Source organism: Carex rostrata, chromosome 18 (genome assembly GCF_964058835.1).
Source record: "Carex rostrata chromosome 18, lpCarRost1.2, whole genome shotgun sequence".
Taxonomy (NCBI): Eukaryota; Viridiplantae; Streptophyta; class Magnoliopsida; order Poales; family Cyperaceae; genus Carex; species Carex rostrata.
The window spans coordinates 1,089,830-1,113,250 of record NC_135935.1 but is presented as its reverse complement, the minus strand read 5'-3'; the positions used below and the strand labels follow the sequence as shown (position 1 = coordinate 1,113,250).

General features: G+C 33.5%; 1 protein-coding gene and 1 long non-coding RNA gene across 2 annotated transcripts; one reads left to right on the top strand and one right to left on the bottom strand.

Annotated features, from left to right (window-relative positions):
- Nucleotides 1-3,649: 3,649 nt before the first annotated feature.
- On the bottom strand, nucleotides 3,650-5,062 carry LOC144569834 (uncharacterized). The gene is made up of 2 exons (XR_013516158.1): nucleotides 4,600-5,062; nucleotides 3,650-4,222 (listed from the first exon to the last, which is right to left on the bottom strand). It is a non-coding gene; the product is annotated as an uncharacterized LOC144569834 (long non-coding RNA).
- A 3,323-nt stretch (nucleotides 5,063-8,385) lies between these two features.
- LOC144569832 (putative LRR receptor-like serine/threonine-protein kinase At1g56130) lies at nucleotides 8,386-22,109 on the top strand. Its single transcript, XM_078320307.1, has 25 exons — nucleotides 8,386-8,634; nucleotides 10,196-10,382; nucleotides 12,580-12,651; nucleotides 13,013-13,084; nucleotides 13,191-13,262; nucleotides 13,358-13,429; nucleotides 13,514-13,585; nucleotides 13,667-13,735; nucleotides 14,784-14,855; nucleotides 14,962-15,036; nucleotides 15,135-15,206; nucleotides 15,312-15,383; nucleotides 15,477-15,542; nucleotides 15,669-15,737; nucleotides 15,914-15,958; nucleotides 16,082-16,146; nucleotides 16,791-16,901; nucleotides 17,158-17,432; nucleotides 18,858-19,059; nucleotides 19,232-19,390; nucleotides 19,536-19,654; nucleotides 19,755-19,965; nucleotides 20,406-20,637; nucleotides 21,014-21,164; nucleotides 21,467-22,109. The coding sequence occupies exons 1-25, from the start codon at nucleotides 8,517-8,519 to the stop codon at nucleotides 21,836-21,838; spliced, it is 3,102 nt and encodes a 1,033-aa protein (XP_078176433.1). The 5' UTR covers nucleotides 8,386-8,516; the 3' UTR covers nucleotides 21,839-22,109.
- The last annotated feature ends 1,312 nt before the right edge of the window (nucleotides 22,110-23,421 follow it).

The window sequence follows — 23,421 nt, the reverse complement described above, 5'->3', positions numbered from 1 at the left end:
ATTTTTCGAATTGCATTGCTAAGGCGGTTAGTTTTTGAAATTTAAAATTAAATTTGGATATTAATAAAAAATTCGGAGCCTTATCCGTAGCGTTTATGGCAGGGGGTGGACTACTAAATTTTAGATCGTTCCTGATCTGAATCAAAAAATTAATTCAGTCCTTTCTATCTTTAAAAAAAAACACTTAATTTATTTCGGACATTTTAATTTTTAATATTCTAAAAATAAATAAAAAACTCTAAAATCTAGGCATCTCGGACACAGGCTACCGATTATTTTATTAATAGAAAACACAAATAAAAAAATATTGATAATAGGATAAAATTTCATGAATTTTGAAATATAGGAAGAAGTTATGGTTTATAATATTCATGGCATTGTAATTGGACGTTACAAACTATAACGTTCAGTAAATCTGATTGCTAATAACCGTTAAAAAAAAACACTGTAGTTGAACATTATGATGAAATTAACTAAACGTTATAGTTTACAACATCCAGTTACAATACCTAAATGTTATAAACTATAACCTTCTTTTTATTTTTCAAAATTTCGCAAAAATATACTCATTATTGATATATATTTTTTTTTCATCTTTGAATAAAAAAAATCACATATACTAGTCAACTGTATATGTTCTGTCCGTCCGGTTGAATTCGTATCCTCTGCATTAACTCAAAACGGAATCTTTTGAGTTAATGCATATATACCGTCCGATTAACTTTATGATTCGTGTGAATAAAATCCGTACTAATATTAAAGAATTTAGGTGGAAACTGGATGGACCATCTACAGTCGATATGTATTAACTCAAAAGAGCATTTAATGCAGAGGATGCGGACGCCGTCCGGTCTTGAATCTTGATCTTATATGTACGGACTCTCAATAATTAATTTCAGTTTTCCAGATGAGCCCAGCCTGTCACTGTAGTCCAACTGGGAAAAGGACAGATTTGGTTGCTGTCGTTTCTTGTTAGCTAGTTGCGGCTTTTTTGACGGAGACAGAGTTGACCTGACTCTGCGCCTTCCGTCAACCAAATATTTTACAAAACGAATCCATATCCTCTGAGATAACATAATATGAGTCCGAATCTGCTCTAATTTCGAAAGGAATTACATAATTCTAAAATTTTCATGTTAACTGTTCAAATTTTTGTGTTTGCAGATCTCGAAAATGTTCTAAAAAAATAAGTTTTTATGTATGCATCTTGAAAAGACCAATAGTTGAAATCTAAATTACATAATTCTATAATTTCTCGAGAATTATAGCATATTTATTTTCAACATAATTTGTTATATGGATCATTGGTCAAGAGCAGATTCAGAGTTTTTGTTAGAGGACCAAAAAAAAATATAGAATCAGATTTAAACTCTTTAACTTATTAAATACTCAATAAAAAAAATAATGCTTTGACTCATTTTTTAATGCTCTTACCTATAATTTTTAATGCTCTAAATTTATAATTCTAATTACCAATCATAATTTAAAAAATTTATTTTAATTTTAATTCTAATTTAACTTGAATTGCAAAAGCAAACATTTAGAAGAGGCGAAACCTTTTTTTAGATGTGGCAAAGTTAGGGACTGATAGATCTCCACAAAACTCAAAATCCAGGGAGGAGGCCAGCTGCCCTCCTGGGACCATGTGGATCCACCCTTGATCACGACCGACTAATCAAAATCAGTACCAATTTGATTCGAAATAGAATGCATGGAACCACTTTAATAGTCATGCGAATTCTAATTGAACATCCAGATCCAATCATAAATATTAGGTTACCTTAGGTGACACAAATTCAGCGTGATGGGTTATTGGCTAGGATAGATATCAAAAGGTTTAGCAATAAATATAGATTGATGAAAGATCAATAGATCATGGATAAAAACAAATTGAGATATAGCTACGGAGGGAACCGAATCCTCTGCCCACTTATGGGCAGGAAAATCCTGCCCCCAAGTATAAGATTAAATCTGAACCGTTAAATATTAGTCAAGATTCGTGTTGGAGATTACACTAGATAGCGACTCTGTTAGTTAACTGAAGGAGCGTTAACTCCCATTCGCTTTCCCCCTGTTCGATTCTACCTCTCTCTTTTGTTGGAGAAAACCCTAGCGAATCTATTCCGGCAGCTTTCGTCCTCTCTATCACGTCCCTGGCGAGCACGGGTCGATTTCAACTCGGTTCTATGTCACGAAGAAGGAGAAAGAAGAACTGGGCAGCGGGGGCAGGCAAAATGTGTCACGGTCAGGATAATAATTGAAATCGACCCGTGCTCGCCAGGGACGTGACACTCTCTCACGACCAAGGCTTGCTTGGCAACACCACAGCAGCTCCCTCTCTATTAATTCCCTCTTCCTCAGTTCAAGGAAAAGCGAAAGAGATTCAATTTTGCAATCAGGAGAAAAACAGAGAAGAGCAGGGAGAAACAATGGTGAAAGTTGCCACCTTCTTCAGGATGAGCTTCAGCTAATATTGTTAATCGGTCAAGCATGTTGCCTTGAGTTGAACTGATTTGGTTACATGCCTGCGTAAGTGATTAATCATTATTGATTAATTTGTGTTAAAAGTGTCTTTTGGTGCATTGATCCATAGGATTTTTCTTGAACGAAATTATTGAGTCATATTATTGTGTTAAGCTGGTACGTGCACATGAGGAGTTTGATGAATTTTCTCAAAGAGTAAATTGTCAGTTTATAAGGCCTACCATACCCTGGCTTAGTTTAAAAGGGATTGTAAAAGACCAAGATAAGCTTGATTTAATTAGCAAGATAAGTTTGATTTAACTCGATTTGTGGCTCAGTAACTTTATGTGCCGGATTTTGATTAGCAAGTCCTCTGACTAATATTGCTCCAATTTGTTGGTATATTTCCATAATTACCCTTGTCGATATCTTAAGCAGTTGTTATACTTCCCGACTGAGCCTATGATAATTGTTTTGCGGGTGAAAAAGAATGTATACTTCACAAAATAGCTTGTTTATATCTTTATTTGTTTCAGTTTCAAAAGCTTCATCTTCTTTTTTAACTACAGGTTACTATTATCTTTATGATGTTGATTACGCTGATCTGCACCTTGAAAGAGACTTCAGATGATGAAATAGGCCGAGTAAATGATTTGGAAAGCTAACTAAGCATTGGTAATGGTAGTAGTACTGATACCAGCACTGTTAGTGTTACTTCTATTGAAGAATGGTTGAGTTCAGAGTTAAGAGGACAGATTGTGAATATTGAAGAGCTTATGCTGGCTTAATCTTTCTTTGAATCCGATGGAGAGTTGGAATGATAATTTTTTTTAATTGAATTTGCCAATGTTTGATAAACATGGTTAATCATATGTTTGCTACTTGAAATATGAAGAATAGAAAACTTTGAATTATGAGAATCAAGCTGTGTCACTGTTTGTTTAAATGGAAGCACAAAACTATACTTGGGAATTAGTTTGTACCAAGCAAAGGATGGCACATCAGTTAGTGCTTTTGAACATTCATGTTTTAATATTTACTGTACTTTTGAATTATCAGCAAATGTTGAACTTTTGTGGCTCATCTCTACAATAAATTATCTTTACATTTGCTACTTTAGACTGAATTTTGGGAGATTATATAGCACAAACACTTGAATCTGAATAGGTGAAATAACAAACAATCATGACAAAAGTGCATAAAATTTACAATAATCTAACAAAATGTTATTAATATATACAATTAATCAAACTAGAAGGCATATTGGCCAAATTGATAACAATGAAAGAACTTCTATATCATAAATAATATACATGATACACTATCGAAGACAGGTGATTAAAACTAGTGACGAACATCAAGAAAAAGGACAATTTCATGGATGTCCTTTATACGTGCAAATATAACCAAGTCCATAAATTTGCAAATCACTTGAGCACATTAAGAAAAAGGACAATTTCATAGATATGTCATTTGTATGTGCAAATATAACTAAGTCCATAAATTTGCAAATCATTTGAGCACGACCACCAACTTTTTTACTAGAAAGCTTGCTCTTAGTGATGGTTCCAAAACCAAGTACCAGTTGGCACAACAAGAAAATTCCTCCTCAAAATGGGCTTATTTGACGAGCCAATTGTAATTGCCACTCTGGCACTAGGCATCTCGGTGTGGGTCCCACGAAATTGGTTCCAACAGAATTATTTATTGTAGCAACCACATCTTCCACCAATTCATCTCTTTCATCTCTCAGCGGATCCTAAAATAAGTGATGTTATTCTCAAATAAAACTTGTTTAAAAAAAAAAAATAGAATGACGAGTACTGACTGAGACCTGCCTGAACACACAAAATCCTATAAAAAATAGAACTGAAATCCTTGTATATCTCAACTTTATGCAATTCAAAGCCCCCTCTTACTCTTCTGCAATAAATTTATCATATTTTAATAATTGTAGACAATTTTATCTCAATTATGAATGATGTTCTCTTTTTCCAAGTCAAAATCGGACAACCAACGTTGTATACTTAGATGTCAGTTAGAAAATTTACATATAAAGAAAAAGACAGTGCAATTTAAAAAAATAATAATAAAAAGAAAGAAAACTCATATTTATTAGAAATTAACAAGTCGTACCTGTAGAAACAAATTGATGTGTGTTTTTTCTTCATATAGGACTAACCTAACTTGAACACCAGCATTTTCCAGTACCTTTGCAAAAATTTAAAAGCATGCCAAAAATAAAATAATTAAATTGAAGATCCCAGTGAGTATACCCCCTAATATGATTTTTTTAACCAACGAATCTCTTTCGTTTCCTTGAATTGAGGGAGAGGGAGCCGCTGTGGTGCTGCCAAGCAAGCGTTGATCGAGAGAGAGGACGAAAGCTGCCGGAACAGATTCGCTAGGGTTTTCTCCAACCAAAGAGAGAGGTAGAAGCGAAGAGGGGGGAAGGCGAATGGGAGTTAACGCTCCTTCAGTTAACTAACAGAGTCGCTATCCAGTGTATCTCTCAACACGAATCTTGACTAGTATTTAACGCTTCATATTTAATCTTACACTTGGGGGGCAGGATTTTCCTGCCCATAGGGGGGCAGAGGATTCGGTTCCGCTACGAGTTGTTCTACGTGCTAAGCCTTCTCATAACAAAGTACCGGGCTTGTTTGTTTATATCAATTTTTTTAATTTATATTGCCAAAAAAAATATTGATTCCGTTTATTAATCTATAATTTTATCCGTAGATGTGATTGGTTCAGGAGCAGACCTTTGAGAGAGAGAGAGAGAGACATCCGTTTCTTCTGAATTTTGAATGTTAGTAAATATCTATTGGTCTCAATCAACTTTGCTCTTTGTGAAAATATTTTTGCTTTCCTCTTGGATATTTAATTTATAATTCAAATTAAATTTAAAGTTAAAATTAAAATATTTTTTATAAATTATTTAATAATTAGAGTTACAAATTATAACATCAAAAATTATAAGTTAGAGTATTCAAAAGTACAAATTAAAGTATTATTTTTTTATTGAATATTCAATTAATTAATTAATTTAAATCTAATTAGCTATTTAAATATAATTCAATATTTTTTACGCTTCCAAAAAATTCTAATTCCGCCCCATATTTATCAGCGACAATATGAATCCAAATAAGCACAACTTGAGAGCATTGGTTTATGTGTGAACGTGATACCTTTTAGAATTCCAAGACTATTAATTACATAGCTCCACTTGACAGTCTCTGTCAAGATTAAAAATATATATATATTAATTACAGAGCTACCAATTTGTGGACATGGATGGATGTGGCTAGGGGTGATTAATGAGCGAGCATGAGCGAGTTAGGGTATGCTCATGCTCGCTCATTAAGTAAATGAGCGAGTTGTTAATGAGCGAGTTTAAATGAGCGGATAAATGAGCGAGTTGTAAATGAGCGAGCTTTTAATGAGCGAGTTATGAGCGGCTCACGAGTTATGACTTATGACTCATAACAAAATTATATAGTGTGCCCACGCATAACAAAATTTGTTAAAAGTCATCATAACAAAATCCAACAAATTGTCATAATTCATTTAAATGAGCGAGTTGTTATGACTATTACTTGTTTTGGGATTTAGGCGGAGGTTTTGGTTCTGCCGATTTACAAAAAAAAATGAATATGAAACTATGAATATTAGTATATTACACACGATTAAATGTTACATTGTGCTCACTATATTACACAGGATCAAATATGAAACTATGCTCACTATTTATCAATCTTAATGAGGCAAGGTTGATGTTACACAGAATTACATAGGATTAAATGTGGCAAGGATTAGATGTGGCAAATGCTTAATGAGCGAGTTATGAGCGAGTTGGGTCATGCTCATGCTCGCTCATTAAGTAAATGAGCGAGTTGTAAATGAGCGAGTTTAAATGAGCGGATAAATGAGCGAGTTTAGGCGAGCTTTTAATGAGCGAGTTATGAGCGGCTCACGAGTTATGAGCGATTTACTCACCCCTAGATGTGGCCCTGTATATGTTACTGACTTCTGATGCCCAAATCATTATTTATTTTGGGGTCTGATATATTAACGAGGGTTCACATTTCTTTATTTTCATACTTTCGTCATATTTAAAATTTAAATTTCATATAATAAAGTTTTGAAATTTTTATTAATAAAATAAAATAGTTAAATGTGATCACTATTACATTTTTATATATTTGTAAGAAATTATGACTTTTTGATTTTGTTTTGATCTTAATTGATAATTAGAGAAATCAACGTCCATAAATAATCCATAAGTATATTTTTACAAAACTTTCATGACAATCAAAACAAAGTTCAAATTATAATAATTTTTGTGTGTAGAATAAAATGATGTAAGATCATATGTAACCATTTAATTAAATATTTTAGTTTTAAAGTTTTAGGTTATTCAAGTTTTAGAAAATCTAAGGAGACATTATGGATGCCCCAAAAGTGAGGCATTTAAATCCTACTCTATATTAATTAGCACAAAGTAACAAACTCTTTTGACAGTTGGAACACTATCAAAAATTAATTTCACTAAAATTTGATATACATTAGAATATTTACATGTTTTCTTATAACTTAGTTCAGTAATATATAAAGTTGGTATAATTTCAAAAGTTAATTTTGGATTTTTTTTTTTCAATTGTATTAAATTTTCAATCAGTAGAAAGTGAACAAATTTAATTCTTGACATATATATCATTGCAAACACATCTATAATTTATTTTATAAATACTCGGATAATTTCCAATAGTTATACTGAAGTTTTCGCTTGAAAAAGTATATTGAAGTCTACATTTAATACTAACAACAGTTAAGGGATTATGATCATATTTAATATTATCCTTCATTTATTATAAACTCATGGTTATAAATTATCATTATCATTAAAAGGTCCAGCTTTGACTTTTAAATGATCCTTGATTTCAACAAATACACTGTAGACTAATTCATATGTTATCTTAAATAAGTATAATGTTTATCATTTTTGTGATGTAACTTGCATGTGTTTTACAAACAAAGAATAGTATTTTATTAATTTCAGCCAAAGTTATTTTGATTTGATGGTTTTAAGTGCACAATTACTAGAGCACTATATCAGGATTTAGTATAACTATTGTTATTTTCCGAGTATCACCTCGGGAAATAAATATATTACTTGAAGAAAATGTTAATTTTTTAAAATTTAGTAATTTCTATAGAAAAATTGTTTTACGTTCAGAAACTTTAGAATACGAACAATTTTTTTTTAAAACATTAAGACATATGTTTATATTCAACAGCACGATTAATTGTGCAACAATTCAACAGAAAAAAACGACATATATACTTTTAGTAATTATACTGCATCTTAGAAATATTAAAGACATACTTAATGAGGAGAGAAATAGAATATAATAGCTGTCTTTTGAAAGGAAGAAAAATCAAATAAAGCATACTGATGATTTGTCGTAGCTAATTTTTTTAAAAATTAAACATATCGAGGATCAATTTCCTTCTCTATTTAGGCCATCCGAGTTCGACAGTAACTTGCCACACGATGGGACCTGCCAGTACAAGCTGCACCGAATCTGAATCCCTTGGGTGTGGGTCTGGTTATCCACAATCCAACGATCTCATCACGAAGAGAACCATATGTTTGACCCGTTAATTTCTCCCTTTTTATTTCGGAAGAAAAATAAATTTAAAATTTGCTCAATCGCTCTCTCCAGTCTCCTCCGAATTCGCATCCTCTGAGATATCTCATATTTTGCGTGACTTTTTGGAAAATCTCAACTGCTGCAATACGTTCTGCGCGAATCTCAAAGCTCAAATAATACTGGCCCCTGCGTCACCCCTGAATAGGCACCGGACACGTCAGTCACGCAAAATATGAGATATCTCAGAGGATACGCACTCGTCTCCTCCTCGCCTTAATAAAGAGGCCGACCGATACTAGTGCCCGTTTATACACAAGCAGTGCACACGCACGCACACACACAGACATATCACATATAGAGAGAGACGGAGACGGAGAAAGAGAGAGAGAGAGAGAGATGGTGGTGCCGAACTCGCCATTGATGAGATACTTTGGTGTGATACTAGTACTATGCTTCTTAATCCTATCTAGTGCTGGAACAGCAACTGCTCAAGCTACCACAAACAAAACTGAAGGTATGCACCATGTACTGATCCATCTGCAGTACCTTTATATTCTAAGTGTGTTTTTCCTCTTGTCATAGTTCCTTTTTGTTTCTTTCATTGAAAACCATCTATCTATACTTCCAATTAAAGAGTCTCTGCCAATTTAATCGCTCTTGCTTAAAGAACCCCCTCTGTCATTTTTTTGGCCTATGCGCTTGTATGCCTTTTCCTATTATTTTTAAAGATTTCGCTGATCAACATTTAAGGGGAAATCCTAAATTGTAAAGCCTGCCCGGGCTGCCCCTGTTTTGCTATTCAGATAAGCTTTCTCTTTTTTATTTGTTTAAGAGATACTTTGCAACAACTTTCCTGAATTCCTGCTCCCGACATACAATATCCGTGTGTTCTTTCTATTAATTACTGTAGGAATAAAGAATGATCCCTTTTGTACAATATTTAATTAATTATGCAAGTAAATTAACCAATTTGATACTGAAATTCGTTTATGTCCTTTGCATGTAAAAGAAACCTTAATTTGATACATATAAAGCCCATAAAAGACCTCATTATTTTTCCTTTCAGAGAGATCTTTCAAAATTCCGTCACTACTATAGAATGTTATGCTAATTTAATTTCTACCTACCATTTGTTGGTTTAAATCGCTTTTATTTAATTTGCAAGGTTATTCATGAACTCATTTATTTATTTATTTATTGCTCTCCGTACTCCCGCAGAGCATTTTCATTGTAAGGTTGCGTTTGACTTTCTATTTTGAAAGCAATATTGCAGCTTCCAACTCATTTATTATTGTTTGTATTTATTAGTGCTGGGTCCTACGGACTATAAGTCAACAAATCGTGCGGTTGGCTTTTTGGAAAAAAAAAAAGCCTTTTAATTTTGTACTCATTAAAATATTGTGTTTATCTTTAATTTATTTAATCACGAATACGTCATCTAGTGCTGTAATCTTACTGTTGACAAAATATTTAATATTAAGGCCATGTTTGGTCGTGGAGTAAGAGGTGGAGTAAACTCCTTACTCCACGCTTAGGTCATGTTTGGTTGTGGAGTAAAGTTAAACCGGATTAAATTTCTTACTTCAAACTAAATCGGAGTAAATTAATCATGTTTGGTGGAGTAAGCTAAACAGCCTCTCTAGGTGGTGTAAGTCGCTTAGGTCATGTTTGGTGGAGTAAGCTAAGCAGGCGACTCCACATGGTTTTAGACTACCATGCGTGTTTGTGGAAATAATGTATAGACTAAGTAATTGTTCTACTTTTGTTTCAGTGTTAATTATTTTTATTTTTTAAATAATTATCACCCTAATCATCCATCTCACATTCCAACATAATATATAAGGATTGTTTGGTCTTTTGAATTAAATTTTAATATTACATACCATATTTTTTATTTTACACACTTTATCTAATTACTATGTGTACTATTGAGGATGAGTCAATATAATAGGGGTGCAAACAAGTGGCATGCTCTAACATAAAAAGGTTAATACTCGAAGTCTGCTACTAGAGTACTAGTAGAGTTAGAAACTTTGCAAAACATTGCCAATTTATGCATTTATTTTTTCGTGCAGTGGTGGCATTGAATACCATACTAGCAAGGTGGGGAAAGAGTGCAAATTCACATTGGAACATAAGTGGCGAACCGTGTAGCGGATGGGCTATAGACTCCACGGACCTTGACAACAATCCAGACTTCAACCCAGGAATCAAGTGTGACTGCTCTTACAACTCCAACAGAACTTGTCACATTGTCAAGTTGTAAGTTTATCTGACTGAACTGAGCTCTCACATACTTTTCGAAGCATGGATTTATTTCAATTTTCCATTTTCAATATTTGAACAGTTAATTGAACTGGTTAATTTTAATTTATATATTGAAATCTTGCAAGAAATTAAATTATATATATATATAGAGAGAGAGAGGTAGAGGAGTTGACTATTCTACTTTCATAAGCATATGTGAGCATATGCTTATAACTCGTTTTTGCATTTTCAATGTCCTAATGGTCGATTTGAAGCGCTTAACATGTTCTCCATGTTAATATGAGCTTGGAGACCAAATTATATATTTTTTGGAACTTTTTTACTATTTTTTCAGAAATTTTCAAAACATTCATAAAAAATATAAAAAATGAAAAACCCTGTTTTGAAAATTCTGAAAAAATAGTAAAGAAATTCCAAAAAATGTAAAATTTGGTCTCCAAACACATATTAATATGGAGAACATGTTGAGTGCTTCGGATCAACCATTTGAATATTGAAAACGCAGAAACGAGTTATAAGCATATGCTCTCATATGCTTATGGAAGTAGAATAGCCAACCTCTATATACACACACACTAGTATCATTGCAATGTATAGACCCTCTTGTACTATAAATCGTTAGATTTAAAGTCCAAACAGCCGATCCAAATCGTTGAACATAATCTTCATATTAATGTGTTTGGAGACCAAATTTTACATTTTTGGAATTTTGTTTACTATTTATTTAGATTTATTGAAAACTGTTGTTTTTCAAATAAATCTGGATCATAGAAAAAAAACAATTTTCAATAAATCTAAAAAAAATAGTAAAAAAATATAAAATTTGGTATGCAAACACAAATTAATATGGAGATCAAGTTAAATGGTATGGATCAGCTGTTTGAACTTTGAATCCAACGATTTATAGTCCAATGTACAAAAAAACCTATACATTGTAATGCAACCATAACCCAACTCTCTCTCTCTCTATATATATATTTACTGTTCTTTGGATGCGGGGAAAACCATATTTATTGAATTAAAATTATGAATTTTCTCGCTCCCAAAAAATAGTAAATAAATCTAAAAAATGGAAAAGTTGGTCCCCTACAATATTTTAAGAGTGATGCTATGGTACTATGCATAGCACAGATTAGTCCGTACTACGGATTAATATTTTCTTTTTTAGAGTCCACCTAGTTGATTTGAACCGTTCAACATGATCTCTATATGAAAATTAACTTGTAGATCAAATTTTACATTTTTCAGAATTTTTTTTTTTTTTAGATAGATAGAAAATCACTTGATCTAAAGATTCTAGACCATTCAAAAGCAGTGATTTTCTACCTATCTAAAAAATAAATAAAAAAGTCTGAAAAGTATAAATTTGAATTACAAGTAAATTTTCATATGGAGATCATGTTGAACGGTTCAGATCGACTATTAGGACTCTAAAAATGATAATATGGATCCATATGATGGACCAATCTGTGCTATGCATAGTACCATAGCCTCACTCATATTTTAATATGTAGATCATATTGAACGGTTCAAATCAGCCGCTTGAATTCCAAAATGGAGATTTGGAGTCAAAACATGGATTTGCAAAGCATTTGGGCCCACAACTGACTGAGTGTATATTTTTGGATATGTATTTTTTTAACCAGAGTCAAAACTTATTATGATCTTCGTTACGCTTGTTATATTTTGGTAACATAGAAAAACTAAAATATACCAGATTCTTAGAAGGAGAAACGAAAGTATTTTTTTTTTTCTCAACTAGTGTATGTATGTTCCTCATTTTACTAACACAGAAATTCTATAGCCATATGGGTTTGGATTGGAGAGGCCAGTAGATTTGGTGGCACTTTTCATTAGGATGGGTCAGACAAAGATTAACCGAAACCTTACACAAACTGTCTTATTTCCAGTAGCATTGGTCAGGCTTTGATCTCATCAGATCAATCTAAAAGATCAATCGAAATTGGTTTTTCCTGATCACACAAAATATATTGCATTTGACTGGCAGTCTGACACAGAGGATCTATGATACTCTCATATTATATCATTTTATGGCAACTGTATATATATTAAATTTTTGTAACTGTAATTTCATTTTAATTTTTTTTGTAATCTTTTGTTTATGCACTAGATGCTTATTTATTTGTTTAATGACTTTTACTTTTTGGGCTTGCTTTTTGAATTAACACAGGAGGGTGTATGCATTGGATGTGGTGGGAAGTATACCAGATGAGCTCCAAAACCTTACTTATCTTTCTAACTTGTAATAATTTAACTCACAAGCCCCTAGTTTTTCCCCATCTCATTCTTTACAACACAAAAATTGTACCGTGAAACATGTCTTTGTACCTAATATCTATTTTCTTTAATTACCTCAAAGAGTGAAAAACAACCAAAATATTTTCTACTTTCAACTATCTACCAATGCTCGATACTATACCACATAGAATTAAGTCAATAATGTACAATATTTTGACACCCTACTGGCCAAGCTTTTATAACTGGATTGTTTCTTGGAAGAATACCGAAGAGCATATCTGATCATTGTAAATTATTCTAATTGTTTATTTTCTTAGATATTATTTTTTTTTTATGTAAGACTTCAACTTCACTGATTGTTTCAGGCAATTGGCACAAAACTATCTAACAGGTCCTATACCTGCATTCATTGGGAACATGACTCCAATGCAATACTTGTAATGTCATCTTCCTTGATAAATGGTAAATTATAAAAAAAAATTTAATATATTATATACATTATGTTAACATTATATAGTTTCCTATTGATATTAAAAAAATTAGGTCTATTGGCATCAATGCATTATCGGGTCCAATTCCAAAGGAATTGGGAAATCTTGGAAACCTCATATCGCTGTAAGGTTTCTCTTTCCTTATTCCTTATATAGAACTCCAAGAATGTAATAGATCTCCAAAACTAACTTTTGATGTCCGGTTACTTTATATTGCAGGGGATTGGGAATAAACAACTTCAGCGGGTCAATACCTGATGAATTTGGGAACTTGACGAAGCTTGAACAACTGTTATCTTTTTTTACTTTCATTTTAAAAATATTAAAAACTGAAACAAAAGTAATGAACTAACAATGTATTTTCTTGTTTTGCAGTTATATTGACAGTTTGGGTCTCAGCGGTGAATTGCCAAAAACACTATCCAATCTTAAAAACATGAAAATACTGTAATTTTTATCAAGTCTTTTTCCTGTAATTCATGTTTAATTATATTGATTGTGAGTTAATAATTTATTTTATATGGCCAGGTGGGCATCAGACAATTTCACTGGTAAACTGCCTGACTATATTGGTACCTGGACAGGTTTGCAAGAACTGTATGTTCTCTCTCTCTATCCCTCTCTCCCTCTCTCTCCCTCTATCTCTCTGTCTTTGTGCTTGTGTGTGTGTGTGCCATCAGTATCCTTCCAAGGGGACATGTGAAGTAAAAGCAAAGCAGAGGTTATATCAGTTTTAAATCATTGGTGTTTGGCAAGTAACATGTAGTAATGTACTGTCTTTTTTAAGGTTAAAAAATACCCGTCTGTATTACGTTAGAAAGGTGAAGTAGCGAGGGTGAAAAGTTAGATATATGGTGCTTCAAGTTTAAAGAACCTACCAAGCTCTTTTAATTATACTGATGTATAACCCTACTTTAAAGCACCTTTTCCTGTTTGGCAAATTGGGGTTATATATATATATGTATGTATATTAAGCAGAGGCTGTAGTCTTGGTGATGAAAACATAATTAGGTTATAAGTGCTACTGAAAGCATAAATCCAATTCTGAACATGACTCAATAATTTCTAGAATTTAATGATGTATACAAGACAAAACCTGAACCCTGGATGTTTTGGAACAGGCATAAAGTGGCTAATATGACTGACCAAAACTTAAAATGGATTCTACCAGTGCCAAATATTACCTGATTATCACTCCAAAACAATACCAGTTGAAACAACCAAACTTTGCATGTGGAAAGGACTCGAGTTAAGGCTGAGATGCCTTATGACTCAAATGAACCTGAAAAGTGGAATAAATCTGAAACCCATCAGTAGGTACAGGTTGACCTTGAACTTGAAAAACCCCAAATTAAGAAGAAAAAAAAAAGAAAAGGAATAAACAAGAAACCAGATCCAAGATAATTTAGACCTGCAGAGACTGGTATCCAAACATCAGTGAACCAGTTTTGACCGAAGATTAGTGAAATTTGACCTGCTGGTTGCCACCTCTACATGCCAAGCAGTTTTGTGAGTGCACCCAAATTAGCTGGACAATTACGGGCCATAAGTGTGCGACGCAATAAACCAAGGGATCATTTCTCAAAGTTTCTATCTGTGTGTGTCATTGTGATCGTTTCAACAACCATGAGCATTAAATTTTCAGGAGATTTCAAGGAAATTCTTTTCAAGGGCCAATTCCATCTAATTTTGGAAATCTTGTCACGTTAACGGGCCTGTAAGTTTCTCCTAGTTCCGAGTTTGTTGAATATTAGTTTTCCTTAAAATAAATATCTTAAATTGTAAACTTTTATTTGTGTGCTTCTGTATATATATGAGTGAAGACGGATTGGGGACATAACAAACGGCACTAGCTCTACGTTGGCTTTTGTCAGCAACTTGACATCCTTGAGCACTTTGTATGCCTAATTTTAAATTCAATCCAAGCTGCATTTCAGGATTTCATTTCTTTATATGCAGCTCCTTCAGTATATTTATATTGACGTTTACATTGTAGAATCTTAAGGAATTGCAAGATATCAGATACTCTCCCGACAGACTTCTCTAAGCTCAAAAGTCTACAATTTTTGTATGATTGTCAACAACTATGTTTATTCTTCTAATGCAGGTAATATTTTTACTATTTTTTCCTGCAGTTGTGTTAATTTTATGTTTTATTTTCATGTTTCTGTAGAGATTTGAGTTTCAACAATATAACTGGAGAGGTGCCGCAGTCTCTTTTCAGTTTAAACTCTCTGCAATACTTGTGAGGAATCCTCTTCCTGTTTATTTTTATAACTTCCAAGTAGATTTATTCTTTCATTGATTTTGATCGCTCATGCTATGTATTTTGAGTCAGATTTCTCGGGAATAATAGCCTTAGTGGCAGCTTGCCATCTCAGAAAAGCACTTCACTCCTCAACATGTACGCTATTTTGGTTTTGCATTTTTCTTTTATTTATTTTTTCTTTTGGCTTTATTAGGAAATAAAAGTACTTAGATTGTTGATGTAAACTATAGTTTCAAGATTTCCCATTGCTTTTGTTCATAGAGATTTGTCATACAACCTGCTCTCAGGAGCCTTTCCTTCTTGGGTTGGCTCAAATGGCAATTTACAACTGTAAGTAATGTTATATCTGAAAAGGCTTCTTTATTTTTTTATTAATATTATCCAAGGAATTCTATTACTTACATTGAGCCCTATAATGAAACAAATCATGAACTCAATAGAACCTTAGGTCCGTCATTCAACACTGCTTATTAAAAACTTGGCTTTATTTTATAATTTTCTTCCAGGAACTTGGTGGCGAACAACTTTGTCATACAGAGCTCCAATAGCAGGTGCTTGGAATGTTTTTTCTTTTCAAGTTTTCCATATGATAAATCGATTCTGTTGATTTCTACTACTGACTATTTATAGTTGGGTTTCGATATTTACCATTTTTTTCATAATTACAATTACAGTTTATTGCCTTCTGGTTTAGATTGCCTTCAGCGAGATATTCCCTGTCACAAGGGCTCTCCTATTTGTAACCCTCTCTTTCTTCCTCTCTCTCTCTCTCTCTCTCTCTCTCTTTTTGAAAAACTTGGCAGTGGCTGCCAAGGGTGTATTGAACTGTAAATCTTTGTCTCTCTAGTTCTCTCCTTCTTTTTTTTTTTTTTTTGCATGAGTTGGCAGCTTCTGCCAGAGTTGTTAAGAGTCCCTCGCATGCTAAAAAAATAAAAATAAAAATAAAAATCACATGCTCACATTTTAGTTTTGAATAAATTACGCAATATAATTTAATCCTTAAGATCTTCATTTTGTGCCAAATTGATCTTACCTTTAAAGAGAATAATGCTGGTGTAGTAGCACGAACATTGCAAATAATATAAACACTGATGTTATTATTCACAGCATCAAGCATCAGTTTAATTGATGCCAATATTGACATAAATGTTATCATAAATAGTTTAAAACAATATTCATATGCTTCCTCACTTTGAAAATTATCATGACATAGTTTATAATGTGGATTTTCATCTAAATTTTAAACTCATGATAGCAGGACTACAGTGCAAAATAATTTTTTTAAAGATCAATATGATACTTTTTAAAACTTACAGACCAAAATGGTAAACAATGCATACTTTAAAACTAAGTAAATATTTACAGAAATAAACTAAATTACAGATTCATCCTTCGCAATAAGGTGTGGCGGAGCTACTTCATTGACTGCTCAAGATACAACAGTGTACCAATCGGATAAAGCCAACCTGTCAGCCGCTTCTTATTATGTTACAGGTATGTGCTCCATACCCATATGCTGCCATTCTCTGTTTCCAACATGGTCCTATACATTAAGGAATCAGGTACAGTTCTAATCAAGACGTCCCATAACATAATTCAAATACTTAATGGTAATATAAAAGTCATAGTTTTTATAATTGAATTGCAGGAATAACATTCTTGCCTGTTGGCACCTTCAGTTATGTACCACCATGCACTAAGATTTTAACAAATACATTCTTTTTTTTTTTCGTTTTTCTTCTTTTTCCAGGAGCAACCCGATGGGGGGTGAGCAACGTTGGTTCATTTCTTGGTGCGTCCAGTAACAATTACATAATTGGAAGTCTCTCCCAATTCCAAAATACACTTGATTCTGAATTATTTCAGAATGCACGAATGTCACCTTCTTCTTTGAGATACTATGGTTTCGGACTTGAAAATGGAAACTACACTGTTAAGCTCCAATTTGCTGAGATTGCATACCCAGACCCACCTCCACGTACTTGGAAGAGTACAGGGAGAAGGGTTTTTGATATCTTTATCCAGGTTTCTGCAATACCATATTTTTTTTCCCAAACATTACTGTACCACCTGGTACTAGTTTATACTTGATACCTGCCTGCCTGTATGGTAATGCAAAAGAAATTATGTAACAGCAGTTAAACAGCAAAAAAAGAAGTTGGGGGAGGGGATGGGTCTTCTTCTAGTAAATACTGCCATCATCATGATAGTACACGCCTCCTGGTACCAGTGCAACATACATTTACATTGTTCCACTTCTGTGTGATGGAGGTTTTATGGTTCAATTGGTTGTTTTAAGTACTAGCCTTTGATCTAGTGGCAAAGGCAACATCCTCCGTGTGTGAGGTCGCAGGTTCAAAATCTGAATGAGGGATCCTTAGTGGATATTAAAATAGTTGGGTGGCTTGATCCCAAATTTACTCAAAAAAAAAAAAAATATATATATATATATATAGTGCTTGGCTACTATGCTTATATAAGCATATCCCCACATATGCTTATAACTCATTTTTGCGTTTCCAATGTCCAAATAGTTGATCCGAACCGTTCATCTTGTTCTCCATATTAATATGTGCTTGGAGACCAAATTTTACATTTTTCTGAATTTTTATTAAGCCACTTTGAAAATCGCTGATCCGATAGTCCAAAATTTTTTACTGTTCACAGCAAAACAGCAATTTTAAAAAATGCTTAATAAATAGTAAACAAATTCCAAAAAATGTAAAATTTGGTCTCCAAGCACATTTCAATATGGATTAAACATCTAACGGTTCGGATCGGTCGTTTGGACATTGGAAACGCAAAAATGAGTTATAAGCATATGTGGGGATATGCTTATATAAGCATAGTAGCCAACCCCTCTCTCTCTCTATATATATATATATAAAGGCTGACTTGGGTGAGCCATGGAGTAAAATGCATTTGTACTCCAAAATTTTATATTTTTTGAAATTTTTTTACTATTTATTAAGTCACTTTGAAAATGGCTGTTTTACTGTGAACAGTAAAAAACAGTAAAAATTTCTGGACCGCCGGATCAGTGACTTTCAAAGTGGCTTAATAAATAGTAAAAAAATTCCCAAAAATGTAAAATTTTGTCTCCAAGCACATTTCAATATGGAGATCGTGTTTAGCGGTTCGGATCGTTTGTTTGGATTTTTCAAAATGAAAATATAGCGCCATGGAGTAAAAACTTGTTTTACTCCATTGGTCATTTTAGCCCAACTCATATATATATATATTGGGTGTTTCAAGTGTTTACTGTTACCTGAAATTATAGTTTGAATAACAAAACCTGCAGAAGTAGCCTTGCTTGTACCAATACAGAGACTAATTTAGACGTACCAGTATGAGCATCCAATTCTGGCAAACCATTCAGTTTTGGTTACTCTAGAAATTCTTCCTCGGTTGATCATATATTTTTACACAATTTATCACTAATTTTTGTAGGGAGCTTTGAAAGAAAAGGACTTTGATATTAAAAAAAAAGCTGGTGGAAGATCCTTTGTAGCAGTAGTAACAAACTACACTGTGCCGGTAACAAATAACTTCATTGAGATACATTTCTTTTGGGCTGGCAAAGGCACTTGTTGCGTACCGACTCAAGCCTATTATGGTCCTGCCATCTCAGCTATTAGTGTTTCTCCTTACGGTACCATCTCCCTTTCTCTCTCTCTCTCTCTTTTGAAACCTTGGAAGGGGGTGCTACTCTCTCTCTCTTTCTCCTGTCTGCGTGCACCTTTATGATCCTTTAAACTGTCAAAGCAATATTAACATAATTTGTGTTCCCATTTTTCTTAACGTTCCAATTATTTAACATTCAGACTTCAAGCCTACGGTGTCAAATAGAGAACCAAGTTCAAGTAAGAGCAAAACAGGTCTCATTGTAGGAGTTGTTGTAGGAGTGACAGCTTTAGGATTAATAGCAGTACTCGCAGTTTTATATTGGAGACATAAGAAGAAGATGTCAGAATTAGACGAAGGTACATTACTATATTCTCACGTTTACGTTTGAATTATTCAACTAGATATTATGGATGACCAACATTGGGTCAGATGTGGGTTTGTTCAGTGGGACTTTATTTTAGTTTATTCGATTTTCAGTTCCCCTTTCTTTTATTCTGTCAGATTATTTGTCGATAGTCGATAGACCAGATATCTTTAGCTATAATGAGCTGAGAACTGCTACTGAAGCATTTAATGCTAGTAATATTCTTGGAGAAGGCGGATATGGCACTGTTTATAAGGTATTTATCCTTTGCTTTATACAATTTGTTTTGTACTTATGAGAAAGCGGGAAAAATCTTATTATTTATGTTGTCCATCTTTTTTTGTATCTTTTTGTAGGGAAAACTGTCTGATGGCCGTATTGTGGCAGTGAAGCAATTATCAGTTACGTCACACCAAGGAAAGCGACAATTCTTGACAGAAATAGCCACCATATCAGCTGTGCAACACAAAAACCTAGTTAAATTGTATGGTTGTTGCATTGAAGGAAATACTCCACTTTTGGTCTATGAATACTTGGAGAATGGAAGTCTTGATCAAGCCCTCTTTGGTGCGTATAATTGCTTTTATAAATTCCAGCCAGTATTGACACTCAAAATTTCACAATTATTCATGAGCTAATTCTCCTTAGCTAGCAGTTGGTGGGAGTATGCACCCTAAACTCAGTATTGTAATTAACCTTCATTAATCCAATATCCCTCTATTAGACTATTATTCCTTATTTCTATCTATTTTTTCCTCCATTACCCCTCATTTAACATCAATTGCACCAAACTTACCATGTTTTGAAGCTCTGCAACTAAATCTCAGATGAACACAATTGTTCCATAAGAATTTTTCAATTATTCAACAAACCTCTTAGCCTAATTTTACCTCTGCTTGACTGCTTACCTTCAATTATCTAATTGGGCCTCGGCTTTGTATCCATTTATTATACTCTATTCCTCAATGAGAAGTGTTCCTAATATTTTTTTCTTAAATTAATTTCAGGGAAGCGTATTTTGTTCCTTGATTGGGCGACCCGTTTTGAGATATGTCTTGGTGTGGCGAAAGGCCTAGCATATCTGCATGAGGAATCTAGTGTGAGAATTGTTCATAGAGATATTAAAGCAAGTAATATACTAATAGATGGTGATCTCAGCCCCAAAATCTCTGATTTTGGGTTGGCCAAGCTTTATGATGACAAGAAAACGCATATCAGCACAAGAGTGGCTGGTACAATGTAAGTCTGTTCCTTAGACTTGTCCTGTTACACTTCTAAAAATTATCCATCCTTTAAGAATCAGATTCTCCGTGGGCTCAAATGCAATCAATAAATATTTTACTTTCTGCTTGCATCTTCCCCATAACAAATAAATAAATGATAAATCCGTATTCTGTGTATTGACTGATCACTCATTAGTTCTTTCTCATATTGTATTTGCTCTTGGAAATTAAGAAATCAGAAATCCAAAAAGCAAGAGTAACTATATAAATAATATAGTTTTTCATATAGATTGGAGCAACAAACAGTAAATATGATAAAGATCCTTAATAATTTAATGACTGAAGGTAATGATATGTATTTTTGTTATCCCTGTTATTTTAAAATTACACAGAGGTTACCTTGCACCAGAATACGCAATGAGAGGCCATTTGACAGAAAAGGCGGATGTGTTTGCATTTGGTATGGTTGTCATGGAGGTTGTAGCAGGTCGCCCAAATTCAGACTCGACACTAACACCGGATGAAATATATCTCCTTGAATGGGTACTGCACATTTATAATCCCAGCTTTTCATAAAATATAAATAACTAAGAATAGCAAACTTGTGTAGGACCATCCCTGCCCTGACACTACTTAGCTTTGTACCTGCCTGTCCGGAACTCAAACCAAAAACAGATAAAAACTCAAATATGTTGTTTATAGGAAAGATAGGATCCTTCTTAGTATGGGTTCAGTAGTTTTACTGACACTCAAGTGTACTGGGCTTTGTACCAGTACTGGCATAATAGTAACAGTAATGACATCTGACATTGGGCGATATGTAAAGGCTAACACTCTATCCCCAGGCTTGGAGCTTATATGAGCAGGATCACGCAATTGAGATATTGGACCCGAAACTGGCTTCGTATGATACGGATCAAGCTTTGAGGCTGATAGGGGTCTCTCTATTGTGCACCCAGGCATCTCCTCTGCAACGCCCATCCATGTCCCGTGTTGTGTCAATGCTGACTGGCGATTTGGAAGTCAACAAAGTTAGTTCTAGACCAAGTTACCTAACTGATTGGCAGTTTAAAGAAATAACGGGTAATAATTTCTCAACTGAAGAAATTTCTGGTCGGGTCACACAAAGCACTGGAAGCAGAGGTGTGCCTGCTGACGGCATACCGTCACATTCGTCAGAAATATCGTTGGATTCATCCTTTCCTGAGGGAAGGTGAGACAACCGTCAATCTCTCTACTTCATGTGGTGAAAAGGATGCCTAAGAGCGCATATACATTTTATTTTTGGTAATATACATGTATAGTGTTGCATATTATTTTACGTGGCTTCAAATTTTCTGTCTTATCTTTTTAAAAAAATAATAATAATAAATGTTTGAAATGACTTTGTTTGTATTTTTTAGAGTGATTCTTGACATTTTGTAAGATTCATTCATTAATTTTGACATATAGTGATGATTATACAAATTCTTAAATCGTTTTTTTATGTATGACACATCAACAAAAGTTTCGACGGAGCTCCAGCTCCTTCGGGAGCAAATGGGATCCGATGGGCATCGGTCGATGTCTAGTCTCGACTGTTTGATCCGGTCAAGATTTGCACTGTCCATTTAGATTCACGTGACGGTTCGTAATTTTGATGTTCCGCACAATTTTTCAACATGGATCAAATGGTTTAGATCAGACATCAAACCGAATTTGATTTGATGCTCATTGAATATTTTATTTTTGGGAGGAGATTGCTTATTTTGTTGGATCACAGTAATTATTCTTGCACTTTCATTTTCGCATTTATTCTGTATTAACTTCTATAACTACTATGGGGATCATACACGTTTTTAGAGGTGGTTTTTTTTTCATTCGATCTCGCCCACATTTCTGATGATCTATAAGGAATTTTGCGAATCTAAAACCACGAACGTCTTCTCGCAATTTTCTCTTTCAAATGAGATCTATGATGATGTACTTTCAGACTCGTCGTCATACAAGTATTTATACCTATATTTACAAGTATTTTTTAAATATGACACTAATTGACATATGAAAGTATTACAAGTATTTATACCTATATACTAGAATATATATACATATGTAAAAAAATACTTGAATAATCACCTCATATACATTTATCATGATGAATATTTTTTATTTAAATATGAGCAACCTTTATCGTGATGGCAAGGTGTTGTCCTTATTTAACGTTAACGTGAATCCTCTAATCAAAAGTTAGCATTTGAGATTATAAATATAAATTAATTAGTGAGAACCATAGTACAACCTTAATGCAACATCCTTAAATTAGTGGGAATCATAATACAATCTTCTTAAATTGTAGCTGCTAGGATAGAAGGTGGATAGGAGTGTGAGAATAAATATAATTATTCTATTTTTTAATACGCCAGGATTTCTGTTTGGCTACAACTGCGAGGATCTTTATCAAAGAAAAAGGAATAAATTGTCATATGAAATTAGTGTCATATGATTCTCAATGATTCTCCTCAATGATGGTCTCCTCAATAATTCTCAATAATTCTCCTCAATGATGATCTCCTCAATAATTCTCAATAATTCTCCTCAATGATTCTCCTACAATCGCGAGGATCTTTATTCATCCCCCCTGTATTACGTCTTTGGATTTATATCGCAGTGCCATCGAACTCTCTTATATTATGCCTCTCTAGCAGTTTCCTGAGAAATGAAAAAAGAAAGAAAGAGACAAGGCCTTTTAAAGGGTGCATTGTGTTTTGTCTCCGGGGCATAAAAATAAATATTTTTTTTGAGGGAAGGTCATTTGTGATGA